Source organism: Mesoplodon bidens, assembly GCF_964165515.1.
Source record: "Mesoplodon bidens genome assembly, chromosome: 10".
Classification (NCBI taxonomy): Eukaryota; Metazoa; Chordata; class Mammalia; order Artiodactyla; family Ziphiidae; genus Mesoplodon; species Mesoplodon bidens.
Genome location: NC_138172.1, coordinates 74,358,720 through 74,371,949, shown reverse-complemented (window position 1 = coordinate 74,371,949; position 13,230 = coordinate 74,358,720). Strand labels below are relative to the sequence as shown.

At 53.4% G+C, this 13,230-nt stretch overlaps 3 protein-coding genes across 7 annotated transcripts; 1 reads left to right on the top strand and 2 right to left on the bottom strand.

The window, feature by feature from the left end:
- Positions 1-206: 206 nt before the first annotated feature.
- On the bottom strand, positions 207-4,556 carry RRP36 (ribosomal RNA processing 36). The gene is made up of 7 exons (XM_081246992.1): positions 4,422-4,556; positions 2,276-2,423; positions 2,078-2,144; positions 1,894-1,998; positions 1,530-1,604; positions 1,306-1,423; positions 207-831 (listed from the first exon to the last, which is right to left on the bottom strand). Exons 1-7 carry the CDS (start codon positions 4,513-4,515, stop codon positions 695-697), a joined length of 744 nt encoding a protein of 247 aa, XP_081103118.1. The 5' UTR covers positions 4,516-4,556; the 3' UTR covers positions 207-694.
- A 346-nt stretch (positions 4,557-4,902) lies between these two features.
- KLHDC3 (kelch domain containing 3) lies at positions 4,903-11,233 on the bottom strand. 2 transcript variants are annotated; one of them, XM_081246990.1, is made up of 11 exons: positions 11,088-11,233; positions 8,675-8,887; positions 8,320-8,496; positions 8,052-8,167; positions 7,792-7,863; positions 7,469-7,682; positions 7,304-7,390; positions 7,049-7,157; positions 6,848-6,921; positions 6,646-6,724; positions 4,903-5,456 (listed from the first exon to the last, which is right to left on the bottom strand). In XM_081246990.1, exons 2-11 carry the CDS (start codon positions 8,826-8,828, stop codon positions 5,312-5,314), a joined length of 1,227 nt encoding a protein of 408 aa, XP_081103116.1. In that variant the 5' UTR covers positions 8,829-8,887; positions 11,088-11,233; the 3' UTR covers positions 4,903-5,311. The 2 variants fall into 2 exon arrangements, with proteins under 2 accessions (XP_081103116.1, XP_081103117.1); XM_081246991.1 differs by having other exon boundaries at positions 5,310-5,523.
- Positions 11,234-11,457: 224 nt separating this feature from the next.
- Positions 11,458-13,211, top strand: MEA1 (male-enhanced antigen 1). Of its 4 annotated transcripts, none has more exons than XM_081245465.1 (4): positions 11,458-11,554; positions 12,110-12,319; positions 12,403-12,505; positions 12,813-13,211. In XM_081245465.1, exons 1-4 carry the CDS (start codon positions 11,462-11,464, stop codon positions 12,962-12,964), a joined length of 558 nt encoding a protein of 185 aa, XP_081101591.1. In that variant the 5' UTR covers positions 11,458-11,461; the 3' UTR covers positions 12,965-13,211. The 4 variants fall into 4 exon arrangements, with proteins under 4 accessions (XP_081101591.1, XP_081101593.1, XP_081101592.1 ...); XM_081245467.1 differs by having other exon boundaries at positions 11,472-11,554; positions 12,040-12,319; XM_081245466.1 differs by having other exon boundaries at positions 11,539-11,663; positions 12,040-12,319.
- The last annotated feature ends 19 nt before the right edge of the window (positions 13,212-13,230 follow it).

Here is a 13,230-nt window from a genome sequence, read left to right as displayed (position 1 = left end):
CCCGTGTCCCCTGCATCAGCAGGCGGACTCTCAACCACTGCACCACCAGGGAAGCCCCATATTATCATATTTTTGTCCCCACCTTCTACCTCCCCTTGCATCCAAGACCAAAGCTAAGTAGATGAGTTGTGGGATTGGTTCCGTCTTTGAATGATTGTGTCATCTGTTCAGTTTAAATAGGAAGGGTCTCTGATCTGACTTCCCACTTTGTAGGAGCATGAGATTTATTGCCCATCCAACACGTGGCCCCTGAAATGGTAATTCTAGGCCACCCACAAAAGAAGCAGAATAAAAAGATGAGTGACACCAGTGTTTATGAACTGGCTCCTGCATAAAGTCCCAGTCCCGGGAGCCACTCAGAGACTCTATGGCTTTCAGCTGGCCTCAAGGTCACTCACCAGTCCTTTTCCTTCTATACCAGAATCATTATTTTAAGGCAAGAATGGGAGGATTTGAGGACATGATGACCCAGATCCAAGCAGAAGAAGGGTGGAATGGCAGAGGGCTGAGCTGCTCTTCTTGTCCAGCCCTCAGGCAGTCCAAGAGCCCTCTAGTCATCTCTGAGCCAGCTGGGTTCCCAGGCAGCTGTGACCCTTGCCCTTGAATGGGAAAGACCAGAACGGGCCAAGACCAAATGTGTCCCCACAGATGCGTTTCTCACTGGGGCAGTGGCAGAGCTGAGGACAGCTCCTTACTACTCTTTGCTCAAAGGGAGATGTCTTCTGTCCTTGCCTGCATTTCGGCGCCTCTTCCGACTCAAGAAGCTCTCTAGCTTCTTGCTTCGTTTCAGCTCCTTGAACTTCTCAGCTAGGACCAACTGGCGCTGCTCAGCTAGAGGACAAGGAGAAAGAAAGCTGGTAAGCAAAGGAGGAAGCCCGCTTCTTTCCCTTTCCCCAGGTCAGTAATTCTCAACCACTATGCAGGGATATGTGACTCATCTGGAGTTCACCAGCATGTGTAAGCAAGCTGACTTCTATGAATCTACTCTTTCTCAATTCAACCAACTATGAGCTCCTTCTCTGTGCCCTACCCACATATGTGGGGGTGGGACAGAGATAAAAAGGACACTCCCTGCCCATAGTCATTAGGGATACAAGAATGGTTACAAACAACAACTCCCTACTATTTCTACTTTCCTCCAACTTACCATGGGATCCAGCCTTCATGCCTCCCTTAGGGAGCTCATGGACCCCCAACACAGTATCCTGCCTCTATGGCCACCCAACCCCTGTTCCTGTAACTAGCCTCTATGGCCACCCAACCCCTGTTCCCGTAACTAGCCTGTCACAGCTGTGCCCCACTCACATTTCTTCAGGAAGTATGGCCGATGGCCCTGCTGGGCCTGAGCCCGCCGCTCCTGCTTCAGGGCCAGGTGCAGCTCCTGCTGCCGCTTCCGTTTCTGCTGTGCCATTTCTTGCTGCTCCTGAGGAGCAAAGATGAGATCGGTGAGACAGGTGAATAGCAGGGACTGAATCACCTCCTGCCTCGACCTGCTCTCACCTCCCTCCCCCGTATTCTGACTTACTCACCATTTGCTGAAGCAGCTGCTGCAGTTTCTCACGCTCCTCCCCTGAACGGCGCTTCTTCAGCTGCTTTTTCACAAGCTCCACGTTGGAAGATGAGTATGACAGTTAGCATTCTGTAAATGTTAGGTGAAACTCTGTGCCAAGCATTATTCTAAGAGGTTCGCATATGTTAACTCACATAAACACTATGAGACAGGAATTATTATCTTTCTGTGATAAGGAAACTGAAGCAAAAAGAGGTTAAGTAACTTGTCAATGATCACACAGCTAGTAAATTGACGCGCCCTGCTCCCCTCTGCCTGACTCTCGGACCTGTGCTCTAGTCTCACCACTCGGAATCCCCACAGACCAATCTCATGTTACTCACATCTTTCTCTCTGGCTCGGATGTCATTTAGGAATTGATACGTTTTATCAAACACCTCAGGATTATATTCCCCTGACAGATCGTCAAAGCGGGGGTCCCGGGCTACCTTTGGAGCGAACAGAGAGAATATAAAAGAACTGTTCAGTCTCCTTTCACTGAGAAAGAGCTTACTGGCTCCTCCTCACCTTCTTACTGATGGGAACAACTTGACGCAAAAATGGCACCCGGACCTTGGCTGACATTTCCAGGGGCCTGTGGAGAAATTAAACAGGTCAAGGGAACTCCAGTCTTGTCAAAGGCCTCCCACCTGCCACCCAAGAAAGCAGACACCTACTCAAGGTCCCAGCTACCCTCCAACTCCTGGGGCAGGCCTTGCGCCTCACCTGTGTTTATCTGCAACACATGCTTTTTGGACAGGTGGTCTGGCACTTTGCTTCTTAGTGCTGTTTCCGGTTACCAATTGTTTGTACGTCTTAGTCCCCACTTGGCTCTGCAATTCTAACAGCTCCTCAAATGACATGTGAGATGTGCCTGTGAAAGGTAGGTGGGGGTGGGAGGGAACCGCAACTCAGCTCAGCATCTGCCACTGATGCAAAGACGCCATCCCATCTTCCTTAGGTAACTGATCCTTTCCAACATCCCCTTCAGACCCATCACTGAAGGTCCTGGGCAGCACACGTTGTAATGGCGCTACACTGACACCTAACTCCCCATCGGTTCCAGGCACCTGGGGCCTCACCTTGCTAAAGAAGGTGTGTATGTAAGGCTCTTTTAAATCACTCCTTCACAGGTTTCCCCATAAGGACCTCTGTCTCCCTTGCTCAGCTACCATCGCCATTGTTCTGGTTCAGGATACGCTCAGCACCTCTCACCTCCATCAGTACTCTAGCCTCCTCACTGCTCTCCCAACCTCCAGTCTCACTCCTCTCAAAGCTATGCTCCCCGCTTCAGCCTGGGAGAGGCATCTGAAAAGCAAAACCTGGGGAGGGGGTAAATTGGGAGATTGGGATTGACATATACACACTAGTATTGATATATATAAAATAGGTAACTAATAAGGACCTACTGTAGCACAGGGTACTCTACTCAATACTCTATAATGACCTATATGGGAAAAGAATCTAAAAAAGAGTGGATAGGACTTCCCTGGTGGCACAGTGGTTAAGAATCCGCCTGCCAATGCAGGGAACACGGGTTTGTTCCTGGTCTGGGAAGATCCCACATGCTGCGGAGCAACTAAGTCCGTGTGCCGTAACTACTGAAGCCCGCGCCTGGAGCCCATGCTCCGCAACGAGAAGCCACCGCAATGAGAAGCCTGCGCACCGCAACAAAGAGGAGCCCCCACTCACCGCAACCAGAGAAAAGCCCACGTACAGCAACGAAGACCCAACACAGCCAAAAATAATATAAAATAAAAAAATGAGTGGATATATGTATATGTATAACTGATTCACTTTGCTGTACACCTGAAACTAACATAGTGTAAATCAGCCATATTCCCAATAAAGATTTTTTTACAAAAGGAAACTACTTCAGACCTGAAGTTTTCACTTTAAGTCTTTAATAAAATAACTTTCTCTTTCCAAAACAGAAAAAGGCAAATCTTATCACTCCCACCTCATTTCCACATACATATCCTACACGTCATGTCACTCCAGAACTCAAAACTCCCCGATGGCTTCCATCTTGCTCAGAGGAAAAGCTCTAGGCTTTGTAATTAGCCTGAAGACCCCATGTGACCTAGCCTGGGTTTTGGCTCTAATCTCATGTCCTACCATCTCCTCCTTCCTACTCCTCTCCAGTCAACTGGCCTCCAAGCAGTTCCTAAGCAGGAAGGTATGCTCCCACCTCAGTTCCTTTGCACCTGACTTTGCTTGGAAGACTTACTCCAGCTGTACTGCTTGCTCCCTCACCTCCTTCAAACGGTTTCTCAAATGTCACCTACCCAGTGAGGCCTTCTGTGATTACTTAAAACAGTAACTCCTTCCCTGCTTTCTCTTCAAAGCTCTTATCACCTTTTTCAAAAAATTTACCCTTTAAAAATCTGCAATTCCGTGTTTTATTGTCTTTTATTAATTTGCTTGGGTTTTTTTAAACCCCTAAAAGGTAAGCTTCATGAGGACAGTGTTGTGCTGCTTTATTTACTACTGTTATCTCCAGCATCTAGAACTGTGCCTGCACACAACAGATGCTCAATAATGTTGGCAAAATTTGTTGAATCCTCACCTACTAAGCCTTCCCCAACAATCCATCCCCTTTCTTGACTCTGCTTTTGAACATAACGTTTCCTCCCTGCGAAAAACCCTCTTCGCCCTTTAAAAAACTGCTCAGGATGTCCTAATCCAGGAAGCATCCTTTCTCACTCCCCACTTTCCAGTGCGTTGGGGGCGCTCCCGGTGTTTGCATCTTTCAGAGAACTGAGTCTCACGGTCACGGCGTCTCCAGGCTCCGAGCCCGCACCACACGCGGTGCCACTAGCCCCTCACCCCGCCCCCGCGGCTGCCCCTCGGCCCGGCGCCGTCCCCTCACCCTTCTGCAGGTCCCCGGGCCCCAGGCCCCCGCCGTCCCGAGCCCCGCGAGGCGACCCGGAGGCCGCCCATTCCCGGGAGTTCGCACTCAGCATCTGCTCGCACGGCGCGCCGAAGACTAATGGCGCTACTTCCGCTCCGGCGGCCGCCGCCCCGCCCCGCTCCTTCCGGCATCTCCGGCAGGCCGAGTCCGCGAGGCTTGGTGACAATAGAGCAGATCCTGCCCACCGCCGGGCGGGCCGCTGGTGGGCGGCCGGGGAGCCCTCCCTGGGCGGAAAAGGGCGCCCACCGTAAATAACGTTGCCCCCTCCCTTTTGTCGCTTGGGCTGCACTCCGCGCCGAAGAGAAACTCCGGCCAGGCCGTGGTGGTATTTGGTTTCCTAATGCTCTTGGCTGAAAAGCCAGAACCTCAGCACCCTGGCCCCACTGCAAACCCCTGCCGTCCCTTGTCTATTCCACACAAAAGAGATCACACGTTTGGAGACTTTCAATTCATTTTTATAAAATCTGAGCTGGCTGAGAGCATCAGGGTACAGCAACAGCTCAATGAAGGGTGGGATTATCTGCTGGTCCTCCCCTCCCCAGGTCAGGGAGAAGGAGATTTCATGCCAACAGCTGCAACTCCTCTCAGCTCCCAATCAATGCTCAGGGCTCAAGCAGCGGGAAGAGGTGGAAAGAGGGGTGGGGAGGGGAAGCTCCTGAGGCTGACACTGCTTGCTTCTCCCTCCTCCCCATTCCCTTCGCTTCCCAGCAGAGCATGGCTGACCTGGGGCAGAGCAGAGGCCCAGGAGCAGTTGGAGGGAGGTGAATGGGACAGAGCACCAAGGGGAAGGGGCCCTCGGCCCAAGGAGGAAGGGACCTAGCCCTCCCCCCTGCAGCTCCCCACTAAGTTCACAGCACAGAAAACACCTCTAGTCCAGCAACTCCATGTGGAGGTATACCAAGTCCAGGGTCCAAAGGGGCAGGTGGGGGAGAGATGGGCAAGGGCAGTGAAGACACCAGCAGGCTCAGGAAGGGAGGCGGCAGAAACTTCCTCCTACCCATGGGAGGAGACAATGGGGCGACTGATATTGCTGTTGGTGGTCATGGCATTCAGCTCCCACCTGGAAGGCCAAAAATGACAGGCAGAAAGGACTGAAGGGGGAGCCTCCGCCCCCAAGGCCAGAATTGCTCAAACAAAGCAACGAACACACCAGTACCTTCAACTTCCTAAAGCTCCACCACCCACGGCCACCTCTTCCTTACAGCCCTATGAGGGTTAACAATCAGGCCTCCACCCACCACCAAATCCACTACCACCCACTAGTGCACCTGCAAGCTCATGTGGACTTCCTGTTTATGTTTACCTATTGATATTCTTGTGCCCAACACCTGGAGAAAAACATCTGTGTATACATCTCAATAAACGTCCCAACCTACCTTTCCTCCTCTGCTCAGATCCAACCAGGATGCCCCTCCCCCCACCAGGAATGTCAGGTTTTGCTCTCAACTCCCATCCTTTTAAGGCCCTGATTCAGCTCTCCTATCCTCCCTGAGGCCCTCCCCAGCCATCCCACCATATTAAAATTAAATTCCTCTCTTTCTGACAACTGTCATTCTACAAAGTACCTCCTTATGCCAAGGCTCTACTCTACTTGGTACTAGGCACTTGCACATGTGTTCGTCTTGGGCCAGCCTGGGATCCATCTGTCCAGCCTTGTATACTCTATCACCAAATACTGAACACACAGACCCTCAGCAAGTAAGAATTAAGCTGAACTGAATCAAGGAGAGGAAAGTGTCGCAGAATGACCCAGAAGGGCACAATTATACACAAGACAACTTTCAGTGCTTGATTTACACCTAAGAATGGAATTCAAAGGGAAGGAGCTAGGAAGGGCCTCCCTTAATTCTGGAATTCATGTGATCCAGAGGCTCCTAAACTTGTTTTTCCTCTGCAGCTAGGTTCTAAGGTTTAATCAAACTTTCTCAGCATATTAACAAAAATAACTGCATAAGCTCAGGAATTAGGAAGTGATGCCTGTGAGCTTGGTTTGAAAACTGGACATTTTTCCCACAAACCTTACCCAGCTGACAGTTTCCTATTTCCTTCTAGCTCCCTCTCCACAAGTACACCCCAGAACGAAACCTTCTCTCTCCTGCACACTGAGACCAAGCCAGTCAGGTCACGCCTGTGCTGCCCACTCAGCCTCAACCAGTCCCTCCTTTCCAACCGTTCACTGTACCTGATGTCATGGGGCAGACAGGACTGGTCCAGGTTATACTGAATTACAGCCAGTTTGCACAGAGTCTTCAGACTAGGGCCTTTAAAGGAGGAGTGGGGGAGAGGGAGATGGTCAAAGCCGAGGAGAGGGTCCAGTCCTGGATATCACCACCCAAAGACAGGGACCCTGACGGCAAAAGCATTTAGAGAATAAGCGTACTTACTAAAGTCCAAAATGTGTAAGTCAGAATGATCTATGAGGTCAAATTCATCTCCCAGGCCTTCCTCAGGAGACGGACTATAGGGATCAAAAGAGAGATGAAGGAAGGAGTGAAGACCACCCACGAGACCCTCTCGCTCAAATGTCTCCCATGTTAGTCACAGGCTTAGGCCCTTCCTGGAAGCCTCCCCTCTCTCCTCCTAACCTGGTACCCCCAAAGAGGACAATCTTGTCACCAACAATACAGCAGCACTGGCGCCGGCGGGGACATGGCCCCTTCCCCTTCGGTTCAATCTTTTTCCAGGTAAACGACACTAAAGAGAAGTTTAAATGGAGGTTCAACACCTGCTAGCCCAGAAATCCTCTCCACCCCCGCCCCTCACCCACTCAGGATTATTCTTTTCTTTTCCACGCCCCCTCAATTGCTCCCTGTCCCTCCCTTAGGGCCAGTGCTCTTTACCAGGGTTAAACTTCCAGAGGTCATGGAAGTGCCGGTTCAGCCTTGCATTATAGCCACCAAAAATGTACAGCTCCCCATTGTAGCCAACTGGAAGGAGAGAGGAATGTCAAGAATGTAGGGGCAATGGGGGGACGGGGACTCGGCAGGGACCTAACAGACACTCACAGGCTGAGTGGCTCCGGCGCCCCTCGGGCAGCACTGGGGTGGGTGGACAGTCCAGCCAGGCCTCAGTCCTCGTGTCAAAGACACGGATACGGTTGCAGTAAATCTCATTGTTGGAATGGAATGGCCCGAAACGGTCTGCACGGCCCCCAAAGACATACATGTGCCTGCCCAGCATTGTGGCCGAGTGGAAGTCCCTCCAGCGCGCGGGGTTGCCCTGGGCAGGAGCAGAGACGGGAGGGGGAGGGGTCAGCTTTCACTGTTTGAGCTCCCTATGGTTCCTTAAGTTGAGGGTGGGGATCTGGGAGAGAGGAAGAAGGGCCAACCTTTGTACAGATCAGGGTCCATGTCATGGTGCTGGTATCCAGCTTGTGAATGTCATTGGAAAAGCAGTCCGCCTGACAAGGAAGGGAAAGGAAGTGAAGGAAGGAATAAAAGAGAGGAGCAGGGGTCACTCTCTGACCCTCCGTCCCTCCCACCTCAGAACCTGCAGGCAAACCAAAGCCTCCCATTCCATTACTTTCAATTCCCCTTCCTCCTTCTCATTCCCACCCTAGGGAAACCTCTAGTTTCTTCCCAGACCTACCAGCTGCTCGTAGCCCCCGAAAATGTACATGGTCTTGCCCAGGACACAAGCCGAATGTCCATCCCGGGCCCCAGGAACTGTTCCTGCCACTCGGGGTGTGGACCATTTGTGAGTATCTGAAGGAGGGGAGAGGGTGGTCCCAGTAAGCAAGCAGGTGCTCCCTCCTCGACTCTGGGGCGCCTTATTCCCAGCCCCCCTCAGCCCACACCTTCCCCAGCCCCACAAGGCACCATTTGGCAGAACACAGCCTCCAGAGACTCATACTCACTGACGTCAAAGGCATAGAGCACATTGCAGGCCCCTTCGGTGTCATTCCGCCCGCCCCAAAGGAAGACTGTGTCGTCGATGAGGACGGTGGAGTGTCCATACCGCATGTAGGGTACCACGGGAGCCTGTCCGCGGGTGGCGGGCCTCACTGGGGGCAGCTTTGTCCAACGCAAGGACACTGTGGGCACAGCTCTGCTCAGCCCTGGGAACCTCCCTTCAGGCCGTCCACAATTTCCCAAACCACATGTTAGTCTCCTCCACTCCCTCTGGCTGTGGGGGCCACCATCAAACCTCACTCAGCCACCCACTGCCCTCCCTGATGTGGGCACCCAGGGATGGTCCCTGAGTTAGCTTACCTGCATTGAAAATGTGCACATCAATCTGACGCAGCGTCTCATAGTCTTCACCCGAGCAGTAACCCCCGAAGGAGTACACCCGGTGTCCGACAGCCACTGCAGCATGGTTCACCCTGCGGGGCCCGCCCTCCAGGTGCACCGTCCACCGTAACATCCCCTGGGCCACTGGTTACAGCAACATGCCCCCCCGGCACGGCCTGCTGCCTTCGCTACCTGCACACAAGTTAGGGCCACGGGCTCCTCAGGCAAAGCCTTTGCCTGGCTCAACTCTGCCCAGGACTGGCCTTGCCTCTAAGTGTCACCCTGGTGGCCCTCCCACACCACCCCTCCACAGCTCAGGTGGCTGGCTCTGCCCCAGGGGAGCTGCTGAGGTCAGGAAGCTAGCCCTGGCCCTGTGTTCTCCAACAGCAAAGGGTGGGGCCACTCTGACCTGACTGCCAGCTCAGACTGCCGATCAAGGGCTCAACGTGGTTGTCCCCTACTCATGGCGGCCGCACCCTGTCACTGGCCTGGCCCAAGCTCCAAGCCCCCTTCAAAGGTCCGTGAGTTCTCTCGTCTTTCTGACTCTGCTCTGCCTACTGCCACCTCTCTAAGAATCTCCGTGCTCTTTGAGGTGGGGAGAGGGATCTCAAAATACTCAGAGCTATTAATAGCCCAGCCAACCCCAGACAGTCCACTGAAAGCTGGCATGAGTGCCTCCAAGCAGAAAAGCTTTTAGGCTTTTAGAGTGGAACAGTTCCTCTATCCAGGACGGGGTGGGATTGATCCTGGACAGGGACCTCCATGGATGATCAGCCCCTCATAGGGGGCTCTTGTCAAGCAGAGCTGTGGTCATTGGGGTCACCCAGGGCTCCTCACAGGCATGAGGAGTTCCTTTGACAGCTGTGCCTGGCATGCTGCCAAGAACTTAAGCCAGAAAGGTATGTGTGTGCTGGGGATTGAGGGGGTAGGGTTTTCTCCTCGTGCCACTTGCCCAACCTAGCCATTGTGGTAGAGAACAAGCTATTTCCAGCAGCTCTTCTCCCACTTGGGTCTCTGAAAGGGGACAGGGGTGGGGGTGTGCACTGGAAAGGGAAAGGAAAGCAAAATGCCCTTGGGCAGGACAAGAAAAAGACCCAGGCATGAGAGAACATGGTCTCTTAAAGACAACCCGCTAACCTAGTGATAATGGGTACATCTGAAGGCTCTGTCAGGCAAATCCTGCAGCTGGCACTGCCTGCTCTGGCAGCACCTGCTGGGTTTGGGTAGATCATCTGCTCCCTGTTCAAGAAGCCCTGGCAGAAGGGAAAAAAAAAAAAAAAAAAAAAAGGAAGCCCTGGCAGAAGGAAGAGCCAGGCAGAATCTCAGGCACAGAAAAAGCTCAAGTAAGGGAGGCCCCTCGCAAGAAAGACACACAGGTTTCAGCTGGCTTGCCAGCCCTCCTGCCCCTGCCCAACCTCCCTCAACCCCCAACCCCATGCTTTAAATAGCCACTCTGCCAAACCTGAAATAGCCCCTCAGGAAACCACTCTCACTTCATTACTCCCGTCCTCAATCCAAAAGCTCTTGGATCTGGGCTTGTAAGGACAGATAGGAAGGAGGTTGAAGAGCTTAAGAAGTGGAGTCCATCTTCCCTCATAGCTTCCACTCCCCACTTCAGCTATATCAAGGTAAAGCAAAGAACTCAGAGGACAAGAGAGAAGCAATTCCATCCAAAGGTGGAGAAAAAAACCTTAGCTTCTCCTCCAAAAAAAAAAAAAAACTCAAGCTCGTGGAGAACAAGCCCCCAGGGTCTCAGGGGCTCCTCTTATCCCTGGGTCTCTCCCATCCTCCATCACTGCCGCATTCTCAAGCTTCTTCAATTCCCTTCATGTACCTACCCCCCTTCCTATTCTCTTGCAATTTTCACTCCCCGTTTCTGGCCCTTCTTGATCTCCTGAGAGCTTTGCCGTTTTCTCCTTCTTCCTTCTCCCACAACTCCAAGCTCCACCCCGACAGCCCTCCATTTTCCCTCTTCCCCTAAGGGAAAAAAAGCTAATATCCATTGACCCTTTTCCGCCAGAGATATTCCTCCCTGTATGTGACGCTATCCCTGTCGTCTCCCAGTCATCCCAACCTCCCCTCCCGCACAACTCCAGACACCCCCCGCCCTTTTCTCCCATTATCCTCAGCTTCCCTGTTCTCCTCATAACCCGATCTTCTTTCCAATTTCCTTTAGTGCCTCCTCCGGCTACCAGGTCTCCCCCACTGGTTTCCCCACCATCCTCCCGGAGCCCTTCTTTCCCCATTAACACTTTCCTTTCCCATCATCCCCCTAGCTCCCTCCCCACCCCCACCTCTTCACTCTCAGGCCCCTCCCCCACGACTCCAGCGCTAAGCATGGGCGTCCCCAGCCCCTATAATTCTCCTTGTCCCTCAACCCACCCCGGGCTACCTGCCAGGCCGGGCCGGGGCGGGGCCGCGGGTCCTCACGCTGCCTGCAGCCTAGAACCCCGTTGCACGCCAACCGACGACTCGGTCCCCAACGAGATAAACACAACCAGGCTCTATCCTTCCGGCGGGCAGCTGTCTGCGCACATGCAGTCAGAGCTAAGTGCCCGAAGCCTATCGGGACTTGTAGTTCACGGGGCTCCGGAGGGACGTCAGGGGCTGAAGAGTGGGCAGGAGCCTGAGGAGATTCTGGGCATGTGCCCAGATACGTGTCAAAAAATGGCGGGAGTTACTGGGTAATGTAGTCCTTGGTTGTCCGGGAAGAAGACGGTGGAGGCGGGGCAAGGGGCGGACCCTTCGTCCTCGCTCGCGTCAATCATGAGCGCGCGGCAGGGTTGGAGGACTAGGCACCCCAGCACGTCCTGCCGCGCCGGAAGTGAAGGTGCGAGTTTGGCAACGGGCTCTGAGCGGGTAAGGCGCGCGGAAACGCCAGCGCCGAGACTCGGTGGGGCGGCTGGGGACGCCGCAGCTGGGGCCATTTGAAGGAAACCTCTGGGACCCGAAGGGCGTTCGTCAGGCGGTACAGAGGGGAACCCCTTGGAGAGGAGAGAAGGGGGCGGGTACGCCTTGTCTAGGGGAGCTTATTTGGCGACCAGGAGTTCCTAAGTGGACTGGGGGGGAGGGGCGTTCTCCAAGGGGTGTCTTTTGGGAGGTGGCATGGCCTCTGGCTGGCCTGTTAAGAATTGGCGGAGTAAGGCGGGTGGGCGTCCGTTGGAGATAAATCGGCTTAAGAGGTGAAGGGCCCAGGAGAGGCTGGATGGTGGGGAGGGGGGCAGGAAACTTGGGGCGTTTAAATGTTTCGTGACGTAGGAGGAGACCAGAAGGAGCTGGATGAGGGGCTGAAGGTGGACTTAATTTCATCCGATCACTATTCTCCTGCCGCCCTGTTCTTGCAGCCCCTGCCCGATGGCAGCAGTAGTTCTAGGGGGAGACACCATGGGTCCTGAACGTATCTTCCCCAATCAGACTGAGGAACTCGGGCCACACCAGGGCCCTACAGAAGGCACTGGGGATTGGAGCAGTGAGGAACCAGAGGAAGAGCAAGAGGAAACGGGGGCAGGACCAGCTGGCTACTCCTACCAGCCCCTGAACCAAGATCCTGAACAAGAGGAGGTGGAGCTGGCACCAGTGGGGGATGGAGAAGATGTAGTTGCTGATATCCAGGATCGGATCCAGGTATGGTGGAGGAGGCATTGTTCCTGAGCAGGTGAAGCTGGAGTCCTTGGACTGGCCCTGAACTGTCATCTCTGGCTCTGCAGGCCCTGGGGCTTCATTTGCCAGACCCACCATTAGAAAGTGAGGATGAAGATGAGGAGGGAGCTATAGCATCGAGCAACCACAGCTCTATTCCCATGGACCCAGGTAAAAGAGATCATTCTTTTATTCTGGAGTAATAATGGAGGAAGGGAACTGGTTAGTGCCAGTAGAGGGAAGTCACAGGAACACCCTGTTTCTAAAACAAGTTGGTAATCTAAGATTTTGCAGACTTCAGAATCCAGGTGAGATGCTATTCTTCTAGGCTGGGGGTGGGGATAGGCAGGCTTGCCTAGGAATAACAGGACAGATTCACTGACCTCACTAGCCCAAAAGCTCTGGGTTAATTCAACGAACGGGGAGGGGAGCTGGTCCTATTGTTTCTACCCCCTAACTGGTCTGCCTGTGATTTCAGAACACGTGGAGCTGGTGAAAAGGACGATGGCTGGTGTAAGCCTGCCTGCGCCAGGGGTTCCTGCCTGGGCTCGGGAGATATCAGATGCCCAGTGGGAAGATGTGGTACAGAAGGCCCTCCAAGCCCGGCAGGCTACCCCTTCCTGGAAGTGATCACCCTGAGAGGTGCCTTATCTCCCTGCATCCCAGGCCAGAACCAGCACAGGACTGAACACATCCTGGTTGTAATGTCCATCTCCATCCTCCCCATCTCCCTTCCACGTCAAGGCAAATCAGACTTCTTCTCATAGAGACCCACTTTTATTCAGTTCTGTACATATGGGGACAACGGTCCAAGCCCAACCCACCTTAGCATGTATCACTCTGTGGGGAATAAAGCACCCTATGTACACAGCCAAAAGCTGCACTGCCTGTGCCCC

What these genes read in the sequence shown, in the direction of transcription:
- MEA1 (XM_081245465.1), top strand. Translation starts at nt 11,462, where the DNA reads ATGAGCGCGCGGCAGGGTTGGAGGACTAGGCACCCCAGCACGTCCTGC. An exon ending in TGGCAACGGGCTCTGAGCGG is followed by an intron (nt 11,555 to 12,109) that starts GTAAGGCGCGCG and finishes TTCCCCAATCAG; the next exon opens with ACTGAGGAACTCGGGCCACA. An exon ending in ATATCCAGGATCGGATCCAG is followed by an intron (nt 12,320 to 12,402) that starts GTATGGTGGAGG and finishes CTGGCTCTGCAG; the next exon opens with GCCCTGGGGCTTCATTTGCC.
- KLHDC3 (XM_081246990.1), bottom strand. Translation starts at nt 8,828, where the DNA reads ATGTTACGGTGGACGGTGCACCTGGAGGGCGGGCCCCGCAGGGTGAAC. An exon ending in TGTGCACATTTTCAATGCAG is followed by an intron (nt 8,497 to 8,674) that starts GTAAGCTAACTC and finishes CTGTGCCCACAG; the next exon opens with TGTCCTTGCGTTGGACAAAG. An exon ending in CTTACACATTTTGGACTTTA is followed by an intron (nt 6,725 to 6,847) that starts GTAAGTACGCTT and finishes CCTCCTTTAAAG; the next exon opens with GCCCTAGTCTGAAGACTCTG.
- RRP36 (XM_081246992.1), bottom strand. Translation starts at nt 4,515, where the DNA reads ATGCTGAGTGCGAACTCCCGGGAATGGGCGGCCTCCGGGTCGCCTCGC. An exon ending in TTGTTCCCATCAGTAAGAAG is followed by an intron (nt 1,999 to 2,077) that starts GTGAGGAGGAGC and finishes TTCGCTCCAAAG; the next exon opens with GTAGCCCGGGACCCCCGCTT. An exon ending in TCCGAGCCAGAGAGAAAGAT is followed by an intron (nt 1,605 to 1,893) that starts GTGAGTAACATG and finishes TCCAACGTGGAG; the next exon opens with CTTGTGAAAAAGCAGCTGAA.